At 38.2% G+C, this 19,635-nt stretch overlaps 1 protein-coding gene across 5 annotated transcripts in view; it reads right to left on the reverse strand.

Annotated features, from left to right (window-relative positions):
• LOC103698495 (protein downstream neighbor of Son-like) overlaps positions 1 to 17,820 on the reverse strand; it is a 39,033-nt gene extending 21,213 nt beyond the window's left edge. Inside the window, exons 1-10 of one of the 5 annotated variants that reach the window (XM_039121778.1) lie at positions 17,623 to 17,820; positions 17,410 to 17,498; positions 16,763 to 16,919; positions 15,115 to 15,188; positions 14,899 to 15,046; positions 14,583 to 14,674; positions 14,302 to 14,470; positions 14,005 to 14,207; positions 12,194 to 12,405; positions 11,895 to 11,990 (exon numbers count right to left, since the gene is read on the reverse strand). In XM_039121778.1, the coding sequence (XP_038977706.1) occupies positions 11,895 to 11,990; positions 12,194 to 12,405; positions 14,005 to 14,207; positions 14,302 to 14,470; positions 14,583 to 14,674; positions 14,899 to 15,046; positions 15,115 to 15,188; positions 16,763 to 16,867 (1,099 nt within the window). In that variant the 5' untranslated portion in view covers positions 16,868 to 16,919; positions 17,410 to 17,498; positions 17,623 to 17,820. Of the gene's footprint in view, positions 1 to 11,894; positions 11,991 to 12,193; positions 12,406 to 14,004; positions 14,208 to 14,301; positions 14,471 to 14,582; positions 14,678 to 14,898; positions 15,047 to 15,114; positions 15,189 to 16,762; positions 16,920 to 17,409 lie in introns of all 5 variants that reach the window. The other 4 variants (XM_039121781.1, XM_039121780.1, XM_039121779.1 and 1 more) reach the window with 4 other exon arrangements.
• Positions 17,821 to 19,635: the final 1,815 nt, after the last annotated feature.

Consider the following 19,635-nt stretch of genomic DNA (forward strand, 5'->3'; position numbering starts at 1 on the left):
TGCTGTGGAACTGGGCCTGTATCAAGGTCCTCATGTTGTATATCTCTTGCCGCACCTCAGCCGTCATGTCTGTCACGGCTGTCAGGGAAGGGACCAATGCGGAAGATGTGGGCGCAGGAGAGGGAGTAGGCACCGAACCTCGGAGCTCCCGAAGCAACTCATCCCTCAGATCTCGGACTATCTCCTGCCGCAGCTCCCGGAGCTGCTCAGGATCAATGCGGACCTCCATGGGTGGTGGAGCCGAGGAGGAAGGTCCAGCGGAGGTGGTAGGAGCAGGAGTGGATGGAAGATCTGGTAAGTCTGGAAAGTCAGAGTCTGGCTCAGGACTGGGGGAAGGTCTGGTGGTCTGTGTGGTGAGGGTAGACTTCCTAACCCAAATCCCCTCTCTCTTCCGAAACCCCATCCTGTGTAGGGTCCCCGGACGCATGCGATCAGTCCATCGCAATGCGCGAGAGGGTTCCCCCTCAGGGATAGGAATCTCGTACTCCCTAAATAATAATGTGAAGACCATGCCGTAGGGTAGGGTGAGCCTAGGTCTGTCTAGTGGCTCACACATGTATCGATATATGAGTTTGGGGAAGTTGATTGGGGTGTCATGAAGCATATAGAACATCAGAGCTAGGTCTCTCTCATTTACAAAATCAAATCTCCCTGTCTTAGGGAAGATGGACCTAGACAATATACTCAAGAGGATCCGCACCTCAATCGGTAGTGAGCTAGCGGATACCTCGTCTAGAGGTGACTGGGGTGGATGTCCTAGAACGGCCGTAAGGGCCTCAACCCTATCCTCAGGGTGTGCGGGAGCCACCCCTGCTAATGGAAGGTGGAGGATGTGGGCAATAAGATCCTCCGTGACACGCAAAGGAACACCGGCTACTGTGCCCTCGATACCCCCATCTCCCCGATGGACGGTACCGTAAAACTCTCTAACAAGGCCAGGGTAAGTGGGGAGATCTAAGGTGAGGAAATACTCTAAGCCCTGGGCCCTGAGTCTATCACCTATAGTGAACCCTTCCCGGGAGAGATAGTCGAAGTCGACATATCTCCCGGTGGTGACGGCCTTCCCAGCTAATGGCCTCGCGGGAACCGCCCTAGGCGGGGAACGAGCCGGAGGTGGTTGCCTCGCGGGATCGTGCCGCGCCTTGGAGCGCCGCTCGGGACCGGCCTCGGGTCGGGACCTCTTCCTAACTACGGTCTTACGCGGCATTTTGACCTAAACAGAGAGGAAAAACCTAGAGGACGGTGAAAGACCGACGGAAAAGACTCGGAACCGACCGGGAATGACCTAGGAAGGGAGGAGAACTCAATGTCCGGTGAAGAATCGACGGGAAAATGGCTTGGAGACGATCGGGGACGACCTAGGAGTCGGCTCTAGGGTTTTTTGAACAGTGGTGGCTTGAAAGAAGTGTTTTCGAAACGACAAATCTAAGGTTAAAAAGTCGGATCCCGGCTGCGAGTCGACTCCACTGAGTCGCGAGTCGACTCGACCTCGAGTCGACTCCAGAATATGCGCGAGTCGACTCTCCTTATGCCCCTGTGGACCTCGAGTCGACTCCCGACAGTATGCGAGTCGACTCCCCCTCTGCTGCCATCTTTGCGAGTCGACTCCCGCCAATGCGCGAGTCGACTCTCCCTTAGGAGCCGGCTCTGAAACTTACTCGAGTCGTCTCTAACTTTGGCACGCACCTAAAAATCATGCTACATTCGTGCCAAATGAGGGAAAAACACTAAAGTATGATCTGATTTGATGATCAGGGAAAAGAAACTCTATTTTAACCACAATCTAATCATCAAAATCAATGAATCTAGTGGAAACTACCACTAGGATGGATCAATCACTCCTAATCCCCTCCTAAGCATACTAAACCTCTCTTCACTTAGAGGTTTTGTAAAAATATCTGCTAATTGATCATCAGTACAAACAAATTGGAGTGTCACATCACCATTCAATACATGGTCTCTTATGAAGTGATGTCTTATCTCAATGTGTTTAGTTCTTGAATGCTGAATTGGATTTTTAGTTAGATTAATGGCACTTGTATTATCACAATTAATGGGAATTTTATCTTGCTTAATGCCATAATCTTCTAGTTGTTGTTTAATCCACAAGATTTGAGCACAACAACTCCCGGCTGCAACATATTCAGCTTCAGCAGTAGATAATGCAACCGAATTTTGTTTCTTGCTAAACCATGAGATTAAGTTTTCTCCTAGGAATTGACATGACCCGCTGGTGCTTTTTCTATCAAGTTTACATCCAGCAAAGTCTGAATCTGTGTATCCTATTAAGTTTAGGCTAGATTCTTTAGAGTACCATAATCCTATATTCTTAGTTCCTATTAAGTATTTAAAAATTCTCTTAACTGCAACTAGATGTGATTCCTTAGGATTAGCCTGATATCTAACACACATGCAGACACTAAACATAATATCAGGTCTACTTGCAGTAAGATACAATAAAGATCCTATCATACCTCTATACAGTTTCTGATCTACAGATTTACCTGATTCATCTTGGTCTAATTTGCATGATGAGCTCATGGGGGTGCTGATTGACTTGTTTCCCTCCATTTCAAACTTCTTGAGCATCTCCTTGATATATTTGGCTTGATTGATGAAGATGCCTCCTTCAGACTGTTTGATTTGAAGCCCAAGGAAGTAGTTCAGCTCTCCCATCATGCTCATCTCAAATTCACTCTGCATCAAATCAGCAAATTCTTCGCAGAGGCGATTGTTAGTAGCACCGAAAATGATATCATCAACATAAATCTGTACTAGTAGCATATCTTGGTTTTTCTTTTTCAGAAATAGTGTTGTATCTACATTACCCCTAGAGAACTCATGTTCTAGTAGGAATTTGCTAAGCCTCTCATACCATGCTCTAGGTGCTTGTTTTAAACCATAAAGTGCTTTGTTCAGTTTATATACATGATTAGGGTATTGATGATTTTCAAAACCAGGAGGTTGTTCTACATATACCTCCTCATTTATATACCCATTTAAAAATGCACTTTTTACATCCATTTGAAATAGTTTGAAGTCCTTAGAGCATGCATATGCTAATAATAATCTAATAGCCTCAAGTCTAGCTACAGGAGCAAAGGTTTCATCAAAATCTATACCTTCTTCTTGATTATAACCCTTTACTACTAGTCTAGCCTTATTCCTTATAACAATTCTATTTTCATCAAGTTTATTTTTATAAATCCATTTAGTACCTATAATCGGATATTCAGACGGTCTCTCTACTAGATTCCATACCTTGTTTCTAGTAAATTGGTTTAATTCTTCTTGCATTGCATTTATCCAATTTACATCTTTTTCAGCTTCTTCTATGTGTTTGGGCTCAAAATGAGAAACAAAGGCTAGATGATTATTTAAGTTCCTAAGGGATGCCCTAGTCCTAATAGGTTGAGATGGATCATCTAGAATTAATTCCTTAGGATGCCCGTGAGCATACCTCCAAGCTTTAGTTAGTCCATGATCCACAATAGCCTCTTGGCTTGAAGATGCATCTTCAATTAATTTTTGATTATCATCTTGTAATGTCATCTCATCTATCTTTTCTTCAAGAATTTCAGCATCATCATCAAAATTAACTCTCTTGCTAGAAGTGATGTCACTAGAATCATCAAATACAACATGTATAGATTCTTCTATAACTAGGGTTCTTTTATTAAAGACTCTATAGGCTTTGCTAGTTGTAGAGTACCCCAAGAATATAGCCTCATCAGATTTTGAGTCAAATTTTCCTAGATTATCTTTCCCATTATTATGAACAAAACACCTACATCCAAAAATATGAAAGTAGTTTACCTTTGGTTTTCTATTTTTCCAAAGTTCATAAGGTGTTTTCCTTTATAATGGGTCTCAATAAAACTCTATTTAATATATGACAAGAAGTATTAATGGCTTCTCCCCAAAAGTACTTAGGGAGGTTACTTTCACATAACATAGTTCTAGCCATTTCCTCTAGAGTTCTATTTTTCCTTTCCACAACTCCATTTTGTTGTGGTGTCCTAGGTGCAGAGAAATTATGAGTTATCCCCTTTTTACTACAAAACTCATCAAATAAATGATTCTCAAATTCGGTTCCATGGTCACTTCTAATAGCTATGACTGAAGTATCTCTAGCATTTGTTACTTCTTTGTGAAATTTCTTGAAGACTGAAAATGCTTGATCCTTATGATTTAAGAACATGACCCAAGTGTATCTAGAATAATCATCTACAATAACTAGACCATATTTATTTCCACCTAAACTTGTGGTTCTAGTTGGTCCGAATAGGTCCATGTGTAGTAGTTCTAGAGGTCTAGAGGTAGAGACACAATTGATAGATTTAAAGGAGTTCCTTGATTGTTTGCCAAATTGACATGCTTCACATATTTTATTCTTTTCAAACTTTAGTTTTGGCAAACCTATTACGGAATCTCTCTTAACTAGTTTTGATATTGTGTCCATGCTTGCATGACCTAACTTACGGTGCCATAACCAACTAGCATCATTGTCCTTAGTTTCATTAACAACTAAGCATGGGTTGTGTTTGGCAAGATCCTCAAGATCTATAACATACACATTCCCACGTCTTATTCCTTTAGAAACTAAACTATTGTCATTTGAGTTGATTATGATGCATAGTGATGGTTTGAACAAAACATCAAAACCTCTATCACACAATTGACTAATGCTAAGTAAATTATGCTTAAGACCATCAACATATCTAACATTATCAATAAAAGTAGAAGGGGTGATTTGAACTTTACCAATACCAATGATGTGACCTTGGTTGTTGTCTCCAAAAGTCACAGCACCTCCCTTCTTAGCTTCAAGGGTGAAAAATTGATCTTTGTCACCCGTCATGTGCCTTGAGCAGCCACTATCCAAGTACCAGCAGTTTTTGTTGACCTTGGCTGCAAGACACTCCTACACAAGCAAATCATGTCATCTTAGGTACCCAAGTTTTCTTGGGTCCTTCATGGTTAGTCAAGTTGGTTCTTTTTGGAACCCATACCCTTTTAATTTTCCTTTTTGTTTTATTTTTCCTAAAATTACACACATTCGCTTTATGACCTATAGTACCACAGCAAAAACAAGTTATTTTCTTAGTTTTAGTTTCCCCAGCTTTAACAAAGAAGTTACTAAGAAGTTTTTGTTTATTTCTTGGTTTGTACCCTAAACCCGCTTTATTAAATACGGCTCGTTGACTATTAAGTATCATGTTTAATTTTTCAGAACTATATGTAAATTTTTCAACTAAGGGTTTGTATTTGTTAAGTTCTTTAGTTAGAGTTTGATTTTCTGCTTTTAGGTCATTAAGTTCTTTTGTGAGATTCTTATTTAAGATTTGTTTATGATTTTTAAGTTCTGACAGTTCCTTAGTTAGTTTTTCATTATCTTTAGTTAAGGTACTAGTCTTTTGAGTTAAAAGTTGGTTGCTTGTCTTAAGTTCTATATTTTCTTTGATGATTAAATCCTTATCCTTAACTAATTTATCGTATTTATGTAGGTATGATTGATTAGCTATTTTTAGTTCTTTATTCTTAAGATTTATAGCCTTATATTCTACCATTAATTCATTAAATGCATCATAAAGTTCATCAAAAGAAAAATCAGGATGCGTATCGAAAGTTACCTCGTTTTCATTTGCCATGAAGCAGAAATTGGCCTTCTCTTCTTGTTCATCATCTGATGAGGAGGATGATGAGTCGGAGTCGGATAGTGTTGTGACAAGAGCCTTCTTCTTCTTGTACTTACTCCCCTTCTTCAGTAAGGGGCACTCAGCTCTTATGTGACCCGGCTTCTTGCACTCGTAACACCCAATCCCCTCATTTTCCCTTTCCTTACCTTTGTCCTTGCGGTAGGAATTTGAGGGGCCTCTCCTTTGATGATAGGACTTCTTGTGGTTGATGAATTTCTTGAACTTGCGCACAAGAAGAGCCTCACCATCATCTTCCTCATTCTCTTCTTCGTCACTGCTGCTACTGCAAGACAAGTCCTTGTTAGATGAAGTAGACTTAAGAGCTATTACCTTTTTCTTGTGGGAGGACTCCTCCTCGTTGTGTTGCTTCATGGTTAGCTCGTGCGTCATTAGGGATCCAAGAAGCTCCTCAAGTGGTAACTTGTTCAAGTCCTTGGCTTCTTGGATTGCCGTCACTTTAGCTTCCCATGACCTTGGTAGACAACGAATGATTTTCCTGACAAGCTCACTGTTAGTATAGTTCTTGCCAAGGCTTTTTAGGCCATTGACAATGTCAGTAAACCTAGTGAACATGCATGTGATTGTTTCATTAGAATCCATTTTAAATAGTTCATACTTATGAACCAAAATATTTATTTTGGATTCTTTGACTTGATTCGTGCCCTCATGGGTCACTTCAAGTCTGTCCCAAATCTCTTTTGCAGAATTGCAAGTTGAGATCCTATTGAATTCATTTCTATCTAAGGCACAATAAAGCACATTCATAGCTTTAGAGTTTAGTTGTGCCTTTCTCATGTCATGTTCATTCCAATCCTTTTCTAGTTTGGGTACCGTGACATCCTCTACATATATGGATGGGATGTATGGCCCATTTACTACAATGGTCCACATCTCATAGTCTTGGGCTTGGATGAATATTCTCATCCTAGCCTTCCAATATGAGTAGTCGGATCCATTAAAGAATGGGGGTCTTTGGGTGGACTGACCCTCAATGTGGGAAGATCCAAATGGGGTTGTCATTTCGATCTTTTACTCTTGGGTAGAAGAGTTTAGGCTCTGATACCACTTGTTGCCCAGATAGACAACCCAAGAGGGGGGGGGGGGGGAATTGGGTTTTAAAATAATTTGAATAATTAAAACGATGTGGTTGACTAATTAAAAACTATTGCAAGTTATCTAATTAATGCTAAGTGCTGTGAGTGATGTGAGGGGAAGAAGAATCGAGACAATCCAACACAAACACAAGGTTTTATAGTGGTTCAGAGCTAACCCTTGCTCCTACGTCCACTCCCCAAGTCTCACTTGGGAATTCACTATAACCCCCTTGGATTACAGCCGGTTGTTTTCCAAGCTCACAACCAAACTTGTTGTTTTACGAGCTCACAACGAACTCGGTCGGTTTTCCCAGGCTCACCGACTAAAACCACCCCGATTGTTTTCCCGGGATCACAATCAAACCCTTACACACGTTGGTTTTAACTCGGCTCACCAACCAACCTCAATCCCCTTGATTCAATCCCCGATTGAACTAAGTAAATACAAGTTGTAGAAAGAAAACAGAAAATGAGCTTCTCAAAAAGCAGATGAAAACAATATGAACAATGAATGAAGTTAAGAAGCCTCAAACGCTTTTAGATTGGAGATGAGGAATGGCTTCTTAAACTTCTGGTCTCCTCTTGAAAGAGTAGTCGACTTGAATGCAGGAGAAGGAGGCTTTAATTGCTGGGAAGATGTAGTTGGAAGCAGTAAATGCAGATCTTCCTCTTTTTCGTTGAAGAGCACGTTGCAGAGCTTGAGTGCTTGATTAGTTGGAGTGGAATCGTTGTTCTCTACTTTGCTACAGTCTTCTGTGGCTATTTAAACCAACCCCCCACGGAAACTAGCCGTTAGACACCTTTTTCTGCCCGTTCTGCACACTCTGCACAGCCTGACAATGTGTCCGTTGGTGGGTTGGAGTCGACTCGCGCGATCAGGAGTCGACTCGGCTGTAGCAGGAGTCGACTCGAGCTTTTCCGGAGTCGACTCGGCAACTGTTCCCAGTTTGAATTAAAGTTGCTGTCTTGACTGGGAGTCGACTCGTCTTGACCCGGAGTCGACTCGCCAACTTCTGGCGCTGACCTGGCAATTTTGGAGTCGGCTCATCCTCTGTAGTCCGTGGATCCAAATTTGAATTTTGTCCACTCGAGTCGACTCGACTGTCCTGGGAGTCGACTCGAATCTCAGAGCCCGAACTCCCGATTCTCTGTCTTTTGGCTCATCCAGTCTTGGAGTCGACTCGAACTTCCTTGGAGTCGACTCGGCTCTCAGTTTCCGGAAGTTGGTCTTCTGCCTTTTGACGTGAAGCTTGTCTTGGAGTCGACTCGAGCTGTCTGGGAGTCGACTCGAATCTCAGAGGCAGTAACTTGGTTTTCTGTCTGTCTTGGGGTCGCGGTGTCTTGGAGTCGACTCGCGTATTGCGGGAGTCAACTCGAATCTCAGAGTCCATAAAATGCTCTCTGACTTTTTCTTTGTGTACCGCTGAGAGTCGACTCTTGCTTTCTCTGGAGTCGACTTGCCACCTATCGGAGTCGACTCGCGTTCCACTGGAGTCGACTCGAATCTCAGACCCGAAAACTGTTCTCTGACTTTTCTGCCTGTGACTGCTTGGAGTCGACTCGGTGAACATTGGAGTCGACTCGCGCACTTCGGGAGTCGACTCGCTGACAGGTTCTGAGTTAAAGCTTTCTGTTCTTCTGTCTGTTCTCAGTCGGAGTCGACTCGTACTTATCTGGAGTCGACTCGAGCTCGTGCCAGTGAACTTGATACGCTTGGAGTCGACTCGTGATACTCGAGAGTCGACTCGAGTCTCAGACATTGGTTCAAACAGACTCCTTAACTTATCCAAAAATTATGAACCAAGTCCTGGGACACTTAGACAGGATTTTCACTGAAACACTCAATTGAATTCATTAGTAATCAAAAGATATACTCAAATGCTTTGAGCTCATCAAAATCAAATGGGGTTTTAATCAATCACTCCACACATATGTAAGCTCTAAGTAGCTTATGTAAACTTCCATTAAAATACTCTCTCAAGCCTTGATATGCTAGTGGAAATAAATAATTGGTTTTTACTTTACCAAGAACGCAATGTAAGGCAAGGCAACGCTGGGTGGTGTCCAGTGGAGATCTACCAAACTTGATCCCAATCTGAGCATAGTAAATTGAACTTGAACATGATCCCACCCAAAACCAAAACTAGCAGTTATATAAAACACATACAACGGGTGTGTTTCCTTAATGAAAGGATTACAACCACTATATCTTCATCTTTTTTAGCATTTATATAACAAATTTTATTGATATAATTATAAAGAATGCAGACCAATAAACAATTGACATGCATATATCCACAAATAGGGATGGCAGTTGGATGAGTCTTTTTGGGTATCCAACCCATCCCAAATCCTAATACAGCCCATTTAGCAAAACCCTATAGGGTTTGAGAAGGGTTTGGGTTTTAAATTAAAACCCATTGGGGTTTGGGATTTGACCCTCGGATACCCGCTACCCAAACTCAATTATATATAATATGTACATATTTTTCATAATTTTTCAAGAGCCATATATGCTTCTTGCTGATCAAGAATGATCACAATATCAAGCAACCAGCCACTACCCAAACCCGATTATAATATATATATATATGTATATATGTATATATATATATATATGTATATATATATATATGTATATATATATATATGTATATATATATATGTATATATATATATATAGACACATATATGCATATATCCATATATACATACATACATACATCTATATATACATATATAATAAAATTTTATAAAAATATATATACAAGAGAGAGGTGAGGGGACTTAAACCTCAAACCCCAAGGATATCTAACCTCTGTCATGTATTATTGATTTTAGTTTGATATATTATTATTTATATTATTGATTTTTACTTGATATTAGTTATATTCAAGTAATTATGCAAAAGTCTTTACCTCTACCCCCCCCCCCTTCCTTTTTACTTTTTTGTAATTCCGGGCCGAGTACCCTACCCAACCCAACCCAACCCAACCCGAATAACCTAATCCAAATAAAGATTAATCAGGCGGGTTTGGGTACCCAATGGATTTACCATTTTTTGATAGGATGGTTTGGAATTTCTAGGGAAATTTTTAATCAGATTTGGAACGGAATCGAATAGTAGGATTTTAAATGGGTTCGAATATGGATAGGGCAAATTTTGCAGCTACCTTACCCACTGCGATTCCTATCTACAAAACACATAGTATATGAAATGTACACTTATTATGTATTTTATGCAGGTTAGCTTGGTTTTAAATAAACTCAAGCTATCCAAGACTAAACTCAAGAAGGTTTCGAGTTGAACAGACCAACCCAAATACAAAATTTTGCCTATTTGCATTCTTATATCCACCAAATAATGCCCTAGTTCCCTATTCAGTTCACATGGCAACTGAACATTCTTTCTTCACACAAGCACTAGATCTTCAAATCCCCGATGGTAGCAGTTTCAGACTAAATGCACTTTTCTTAACTAGGATAATCAATATGACAATAAATAAATGACAAAATTGTCATTAGTAGTTGATGATAAAGCCTCATAACATATAAGAGAGGATGTGATTGTGTTGATTCTTCATGATAAATACCAAAGGCTTTGAAATTCATATCCACTAGCATTTGGCATGTGCGAACAGTAGAAATTAGAATATATGATAAATATTGTGATCTATCAAATACTAAATACTTTATATACCCTTCTAAACTATACTTATTCATAAAAGAAATCATGTTTATAAAATCAGTTATGCTGATTCTGGTTTTCATTACACTACTTAATTCACAGAAAAAAGGAAGAAACATTCCATGAAGGCCTTCCTCCAATTTTTTTTAATAAGTCCTTTTCATGGAATTTCTTTCTTATTAAAATGAAAAGAAAGCATAGTAAATGTAAATAATAAATATGAGAGATGGATGGATGAACATAAAATTTAAGGGATTGTCTAAATTGGAATTAGAGTTTCATCATCATTGAGATTCCCACTACTGAAAATAATTAAAAGTAAATTAATATATTAAAAAGCTTCAATAGTATCTTATTTAATGCTGGATATGGACTGTCGAGCGAGTTTGGGAAAGAAAAAAAAAAGAAAAAAAAACATGGAAAGTGTTTGGGAAAGGGGAACTAACCATGGCCGAAACTCTTATCTTGCTAGTGAAAAAAGAGTTGAAGTCAAACTCCCATTTCATTTTTCATATAGAGGAGAGAAATTTTTATTATTTTGTTGGAAAGCATTTTTAAATAAAAGTGGTAGGCCGTGCCATTGAGAGAGAGACATGCGCTTCCAAAAGGAATAAAATATTGGAGTCAAACTTGGGGTGGAGTCAAACCAGCGGAGTTTACATTATAATTATAGATGAAAACACAAGCACAAAACAAAGAGATGTCTTTCTTTCATTTTGAAATGCCTTTCCTTCACATCACCCACCAGGTTCCTGCCCTTGTTAATCATTCTATGATATGCTTACTACAATTCAAAAAGAATAGCCAAGCCTGCTGTTATTTCCATTTAGCTCCAACTTTCCACTAATATTTTAGGATACCTGCGCAACATGGGGCCATTCCGGCTTCCAGCCTTTTCTAATCATCCTAGCCAAATCAGTTTGACAAATATGAGCAAAAATTTAAAAGATTAACCTTGTGGATAACATTGGAAAAATCATATATCGTGAACAATGGGAGCATCCAAACCATATTAAAACCATAAAACTGACCTAACAAGATAAGAAAGCATGTGTTTTCTGTATATATAAGACAAAATTGATGGAAAAGATCACAGCACCAAGTAAGAAGTCGAGCATCGTCAGTGGTAAACCATACAACTGACATCATAAAAATGACAAAAGAAACTATCCAAGTTTTTCTCATTCTGATAAGATAATGAAAAGAAATATATAAATGGTTGCAGAAAAGGATTTTTTTGCACACATCAAACTATTTCAATAGTTTAATCAGCCCTCACTGCTAAAAAATATTGAATATAAATAAGCATAATCAACCTTAAAAATAAACAACTGATTTCAGAAATCATAGCTAACAAACAAAAATCTGTCCAGAAAACTATTAAAGGAAGATCACCAATGCATAAGTGAATACCATAAAAAATGTTGCACATGTTCTTTCTGAGCATGTAGTAAAGATTCTGAAACGAATCTTCCCAGTCCTGTTGCCTTTTCACTAAGAAGTCCACTTCTACATACATAAATCAGTATAAAATTTTAGGTATTATTCCAACAATCAAATATTTGAGAATGACTTCTAAAATAAAGTGGGTCCACCCTCGTGGAGGTGCGCACCACATTCCCTCTCCCCAGTTCCGGGTAGACGGTGTTTCAACATTACCCAATACATTTAAGAAAATAAAATAATCATGTTCAAGGGATTAACCAACAAACCTCCCTTTACAGCTGACGAGGCCATTGCAGATATGATAGAAGGAGGCAGAGAAGACTGAGGATATGCCCATGAATGCAAAGCCTTTGAATACAAGATCTCAGCAGTGGCACTATGCCCAGATGTGCAGCCAGTTTTTTTATCTTTATGGCAAGAAAACTGAGTAAACTGGCTTATATCAATGGTAGCAGGACTTGCACCTACCCTATGACACCTAAAGATAAAACAGCAATTAAGACATTATGACCTTCTGGATTTATCCAGGGAAATGAAAGTCTATTGTAGCAAGAAAAAATAAATGATGCAATGTCCTTAAATTACAATGATATTTCAATGGTGTAGCAAGGAAAACATTCACAAGCACATCAGGAGTCTCTCAAAGAAAAGGACAAAATCAGTCTTTATGGAAAGATTTTATATAAAAAAAGCCTTTACACAGGCATAAACACATGAATTGTAATTCTCCAGTCCAAAATATAGCTCTCTTTGCAGATCAGTGATATAAGTACTTAGGTTTAATCACACCATATTGATATTCAGCATATGATGCAGTAAAACAAATAGCTGTCAACATATAGGATAAAATCTATTCTAAATATGGCTTAATAATAAGGATACCTATAGTTATATTAAACTAATATTAACACGATTGTTAAAATAGTATAGATATCATTAGTTGATCGTAGATCAATCTTTGTACTTATACAATTCAAACCAAGGTTCACCATCTCGATACCGGAGTCTATACCAATACTATGTTGATATAGTATCCATAGACCCAGTACAGGGTCGGCTCAGCATATCGAGTCTTAGTTCAATACATGTACAGTATGACAAACATTGATTCAAACTTTGATTTTGATATTATTATATTGACACTAGTTGGATATAAAGACTACTTAATATTATTTTGCACTTTTCATGGTTAGCAAGTCCATTTTACCATTTATATAAGAAAACTCCAGGAATACTGTAATAGTGTTAATAATAGATGGATTCTGGCAGGCCTATGGCAGGTTCAAGGCACTCACTTAAGCCTTCTTACTTTCTGCTGGACATCATCGAGCTTTGTGCCTACCCCTGCCTGCAGAAAGCAGATATATTAACTAAACAGTGACATTGTATCCTAGGGAGCTTCCACACAAATGAGGTTGCATGCAATGCTCAACCAAATGGTCATACTGCAATAGATGCCACCTCAACTGAGATAGGTACCGCGGTATATACCATGCCATACCATCTTGTATCTGCAAAGAATTAGAGGGGCATAACATTGTACACAACGTAACAATAGATGACCTACAGAACCCAATACCAGAATATTTCAAACCTTATTGCATGTCATTTGCTTGGACTCTCACACTCTCGCATTATAGCGGACATTTTATCCCAACCTGATTATAATACATAATCCAAACCACATACAAACATATGAAACCACAGAAATGGCAACAAAGTCTTCTCGCCTTGAGAAGGTGTTTACAATCATTCCAAATGCAGAGAACAACCAAGGAGACAGCACATATAGAAATTTAAAGGACCGTAAACTATGAGTATTCTATTCAGAATTACTAAAGTCAATTCCACTAATTCAATTTATTGGGAAGAAAAGAATAATTCAATTTGATCAAGACAAATCAAAGTGAAAACATGAGGTACTCGTCTTGAGTTATGGTTATCAGCTATAACAAGATTACAAGTCTACAAATTGCAAATTCTAATATAGTTCAACTTTCCGTCCTTACAAGAAAAACATAAGCATAGGTTAGGATAGTTGTATGAAGAATGTATTGCCAAGTATTGTCACACTCACCATTTCACTGAGGTTGATGAAACAATACGCAAGGTAGTTTTCAAAGTCAAATCAAGAGGAGCCCTATGTCCAGGCATGAGAATTTCAGAACGGAAAGTGCTTGAAGAGTTTGACAGAAGTTCACCAAGTCTTCCAGAAGAATCAGCCAACAAACCAGATCTTGCAGGCACATCACGAGCAACAAACCCTTTAAGCGCTTTTTCCTATCAAAAGCAATAAAGCAATTAAACATGCAGTATTGAATTATAAATTGCTCTAAATGAAAAACTTAAAATACTATCTATATGTAAAGGCTACCATATCAATGCTGGCACAATCAGCTAGCTTCTCATTTCCCAGATGAAGATCAACAACATTACGCAATGCATTTTGGCTACATTTCTCAATCTTGCGGAAACCTTGATCGCTAACATCCTTGGCAGACTGGCCAGGACACTCGGAGTTTTTAAGAGGAGCAGCATTACCACTAAATTAGAACATGAAAATCATATAATAAATAAGTTAGCAGAATAACAAAGAACTATGCCACATTTTTGTCAATGTACAGCATCTAACTCAGGTGTAAATCAAAGGAATACCATGAAACCAAGGACATGCCTTTAGCTGGAAAGCTACAGGCAGCTGACAGATTAGCAAGGTCATTAGACATTTCATTGGTAATTGAAGGATCCTGCTTTAGATAGAGAAAAAAAAATGCACTTTAATCAGAACACAAATCAAAATGAAATAGTTTAATCATGAACTCCAGAAAAGTCATATGTATGTCACACAAAGATGTTAAACATGAAAATGACTGTAGCCATAAATATCAAGGCCTTGACCCTGCCACTTGGGGTTGGCTTAGCTAGAGGTGTTGGGCTAAACATAAAATGATAAATAAATTCTAATAGAAACCTTTGCAACCTTAGCTTTTCCATAAAGTACTCTGCATCTCTCACTGGACTTCTTGACAGGATACACATCATCAACATGGGTGTCGATGTATTTCGGAATCTTCAATGATTCAGGTTTCTTAACCCCATCGTTCATTCCACTGCTGACCCTGACAAGAATCAGTACAGTCAGTAAAAATTAGTAATTGAAAAAAGAACATTCAAATCATAAGCCTACCTGTCAGAAGCCAGCAATGGAGGCAATCCCCAGCCAGCTAGCATCTCACCACCCCTTCGCTTCAACTGTTCCCCCTGTCATATATGCATGCATATTCAAATAAAAGTCAGTGCTCATTCAAATGCTAACTAGGTATTTAATATCCGCATTTTAATGTGCAATAAACACTTACATGCATGGGTTTTTATGCTTAAATTCTGCATGCATACATATATTGGCAGCATACGAACATAAATGAACATGTATGAATTTACACACATGTAGATAACATGTGTTCACACCTAGAATTGGATAAAATATGAAACATGTATTACCGACAAATACAAAAATCTGAGCAATGATATCACTTCACAAGCAATTTGTGCATGCAAGCCTTGTCAGTGCCCTTTCATCTACTGACATTCTACCATAATATCCCAGAATCTATGGAAACTTAAAAATGATGTTGATAAACCTACTGAATGCTAAGACACTAGATTAACCTGTCGACTCCAGTTATTGTTGTCAAATAACTTCCAACAACAAACTTTATTCAAGGAGCACAGTATGCATTTTGAAAAATGGAAAGCAATATAGATTTCCTTTTAATCCAGCATAGGATATTCCAAGCAATAGGATGGGGTAGTTTACTCCAGAACAAAGTGGATTGGAAATATATTGAACCATTAATTGAAGGAAAACTTACTCCAAAACCAAACAGGAACAAAGGAATCACTTGATAACAAAAAGTAAATTCATAAAGTACATTTACTAGCACAGCATATTTAGCATGCCTTGATAAATCTATCACTTGATAACAAAGAGTATATTCATAAAGTACATTTACTAACACAGCATAATTAGCATGCCTTGATAAATCTAACTTCAACTCAGCCTTGTCAAATAATTATTGTAACATAAAGAAGCACAATGTAAAAGAACAAGGTGAATCGGGTGAAAAAAAAAAAAAAGAAATAGGGAACTTAAAAGTAAAATGATGCATATGCCTAAATCAAACAAAGAACCACAATTAGAAAAATTTGGACAGTCCCATCATTCAGAATCTCATTACTAAAATGAGAATAAATTAAGAAAAATATATGACTATAGGTACACAAAAATCCCTCTCCAGCCAAGTTCACAGTCTCATATATACACTTTAACAACTAGGCAATAGTTTCCAAAGGGTCACTAATCAATTATTTAACCTCCTTTCTTTTCTGATGCATTATTTACTGATAAAACATGAAAGGTGGTGATATAATTTCAATCAGGTGAAATTCACTATTTTGTTGTTTATGATGAACACCCACTATAGGAAATAAGCTTGGTGACAAACTGCAACAAGAATATGTAGATGATCATGCAACAGAATGACAATAGAAAAAACATGCCAGTTTATATAAAGTCAATAAATAAAGAAAGTTTAATACAATGAAAATTCACGGGCATCAGATTTAAGTAACAACATCATAATCTAAGAGATATATAGTGGCTAATTCTAGATAGAAATAACACAAGAATATAGCGATACAAATAGAAGCATCTTTTTTTTTTTGCACATAGCTAGAATTAACTTTACAGATGCACTAGGAGTTTGCATTTGGATTTTTTTTTCTTTGGTCATATAGCTACAAAAATCGGAAAAGGGAAGCCAATAGAAATGTACTCTAAGCTCTGAGGGGGTCTTCCTTTTCATTTTCACATCAGACTGCGCTCTCCCAAATGGCAAGGTATTGGAAGAAGAAGGCTCAACTACAGCAGCTTTTGCCATACCAGTCAACTTCTATGGCTGCATCTCTCCTCCACCTCCACTACCGCCTCTCCTAATAAAGCAAACCAGTTTTCTTTACAAAAATAATCAGATAAAGAACAGGTGAAATCAATAAGAATGCATCGAAGCTTTCCCTCCAAACCATTAATTGAATCTTATGATCAAAGAACTAAGATGTCCAAAATAAACAAATAAATAAATCTGCAGCCCTAGACTGTCTTTAGAAACATTACTGCTACCGATTACCCACTAATGATGGCCACTCAGTTCACACGGGATGTGGCTGTTGGAGATTGGTGCCAACACGGTGGGATTGGTGGCGTAAGTCAGCCCCGACTGCATTCAGCCACACACCCACTACCACATCCCTTGGTAAAGTGAGCGGTGATCAGTAGCGGGTAATCTCTGGGATTATCTTTTTCCTAAAAACATACATCTTTTTAAAACGGATCACATCAAGAATAGAGGAAAAAAACAACTGAAGTAGAGGGCAACTATTAAAAAAAGAATACTAGCCACTGTGATCACTAAACTGAGACAACCTATCCTAGCGTATTGAAGCAGGGATCGCCACCCCGGAGCCCTAAAGATCCATCAATGGGGAAGGTCCGGAAGGACATGCGACAATTACCTGAGAAATAGAAAAAAGAAGAACGGATCTCGTGAGATTGAGAAGACAGTCGGAACAACCGGCACGGATGCCCTGGTCTCCGTGCCGGCAACTCTAAGACTATTTCCGTCTCCGAGGGTGAAACCTGTGTTATAAATATTTCTCAAGAAAGAATAGACAGGAGGGAAGGGGGGAAGGCGCCGTCTTCCGTCGACGTCTGCCGGCCGTCGCCGGCCGCCGCGGAGTGGGAAAGGGAGAGGAAGAGAAGCGTCTTCGAGGAATGGAGAAGAGAATCCGACGTCCAATTGAGCCACCCTGACCTAAGCCCCAAATCTGAAGTAGGGAGGGGGAAGGCGGGGTTTTGAAAACGGGAGCGAGTAAAGTGCGGCAACAAGTGGAATGTTTTGAAAACCGGACCGGGACGCGCCTCGGCTCTCCGGCCGGTTAACCGGTTCGACCGATCGATCCAACCAGTGACGCCATAAATATTTTTTATTTTAAAATTTTAAAAAATACAAAAGAAATATGGAAAGATTTTAGAAATAAAAAAATATCCACAAAATTTCTACTTCTCCTTTATCTTTTTCTTAAGGGATTCCAGCTCAAGATACGAATCAAAAAAATTGTAATCTATCCTAAAGAGAGTGTGGCAAGAGATGGAAAGAGGCAAAGCGATGGAAAGAAGAAGCCCTAATTTAATTTTTTTAAAAAAATCAAATCTTAGTTTTACCTTGAGGATCCAAATCTCATTGTCAAAGAGGTGACAAGCCCTGATGATGTCATTGTTGGTCATTGAAGCTAATTGACCGTCCAACTTACTGCTCAAAGGGAGATGACAAAGGAGGCGAAAGAAGGCATGGCGAGACGGGTCGAGGAGGGCTGGGACGAAGAGGGCTCTGAGGACAAGGACGGCATGGGGAAGAAGGAAGGGGGACGATCCGCAAGATAATTGTTTCTTTTAAAAATTGTGTAGAAGGAAAGCAGACAATGAAGTAACTATTTTTGAAATATATATATATATATATTAATTTTTGTGTAGATATTTTTTACTAGAACTTATTAAATAAACAAACAACTCTTTTAAATAAGGATGAAACTAGATCAAATACCAGTATATCTATATTCATATTTATTTTATTTGACGAATACGGATACGAATATAAATATTAGTCGAATGCAAGAATTTATTCATATTCAATTTAAATGGATACGGATTCAAATCAGATATTGAAATTATGGATATAAATTCAGATATAAATTGGATAATTAAATTTTATAACCATAAAATTAAAGATATTTCTAAGTAGATGGTAAATCAAGTTAATAGCATATTAATGTCGTTATATATTTTCATTAAAAGTTTATGAGTGCTTAAAATTAAATAGGGTTACAAATAAAAGCGAATATTCATATACGGATCGGATAATTATCTATCAATATTCATATCCATTTTTTTTGGATAGATATAGGTATGGATATAGATCTTAGTCGGATGCTCAAATTTCTATCCATATTAGGATGATTTGAGTACGAAAATAGATTTGGATGGATATTTTCCTATCCACTTTCATTCATACCTTCAAGTGATCTACTTCGGATCAAATCTATTGAAAATGGGATGTCATTTTAGTGAATTAGGACCTAACCTAATAGTCATACATCTCTATTTAGCAAATAGAGTTCTAGATCCGAGAATTGGCTAGTACATTCCTAAGCATTTGAGTTTGAGAAATTATAGTAAAAATGGATTTTCCTCTCTTTCAGTTAGAAACAAGATAAATAAATAAATTGAAAACCATCCCTCTAAAACAGCAACTTAGAAAAAATATTATCAAATCTTAATCCCAGCTATGGTCATAAAACCCAAACCAAAGGTTGATCGGGCCAAGTCTATGAAAAAATATTTGGAGGATGTCTCTTGCTAAGTGCTCATTGCCTCTACAATAAGGCAATCTACTTATTTACATCCCATCTTGACAAATTATTTGGAGGCCATGGATACACGCTATACAGACAAGGTTAGACAAAGTAAAGGGTGATGAAAATCACGTGACCCATACTAAGTTAGATAGGGTTCGACTATGATTCTCCTACAGAGGTACAGATAGAAGAGGTAGAAATTGGCCATAATGCTAATGAACAAGTCGATAGATCAAGA

Source organism: Phoenix dactylifera, unplaced genomic scaffold (genome assembly GCF_009389715.1).
Source record: "Phoenix dactylifera cultivar Barhee BC4 unplaced genomic scaffold, palm_55x_up_171113_PBpolish2nd_filt_p 001222F, whole genome shotgun sequence".
Classification (NCBI taxonomy): Eukaryota; Viridiplantae; Streptophyta; class Magnoliopsida; order Arecales; family Arecaceae; genus Phoenix; species Phoenix dactylifera.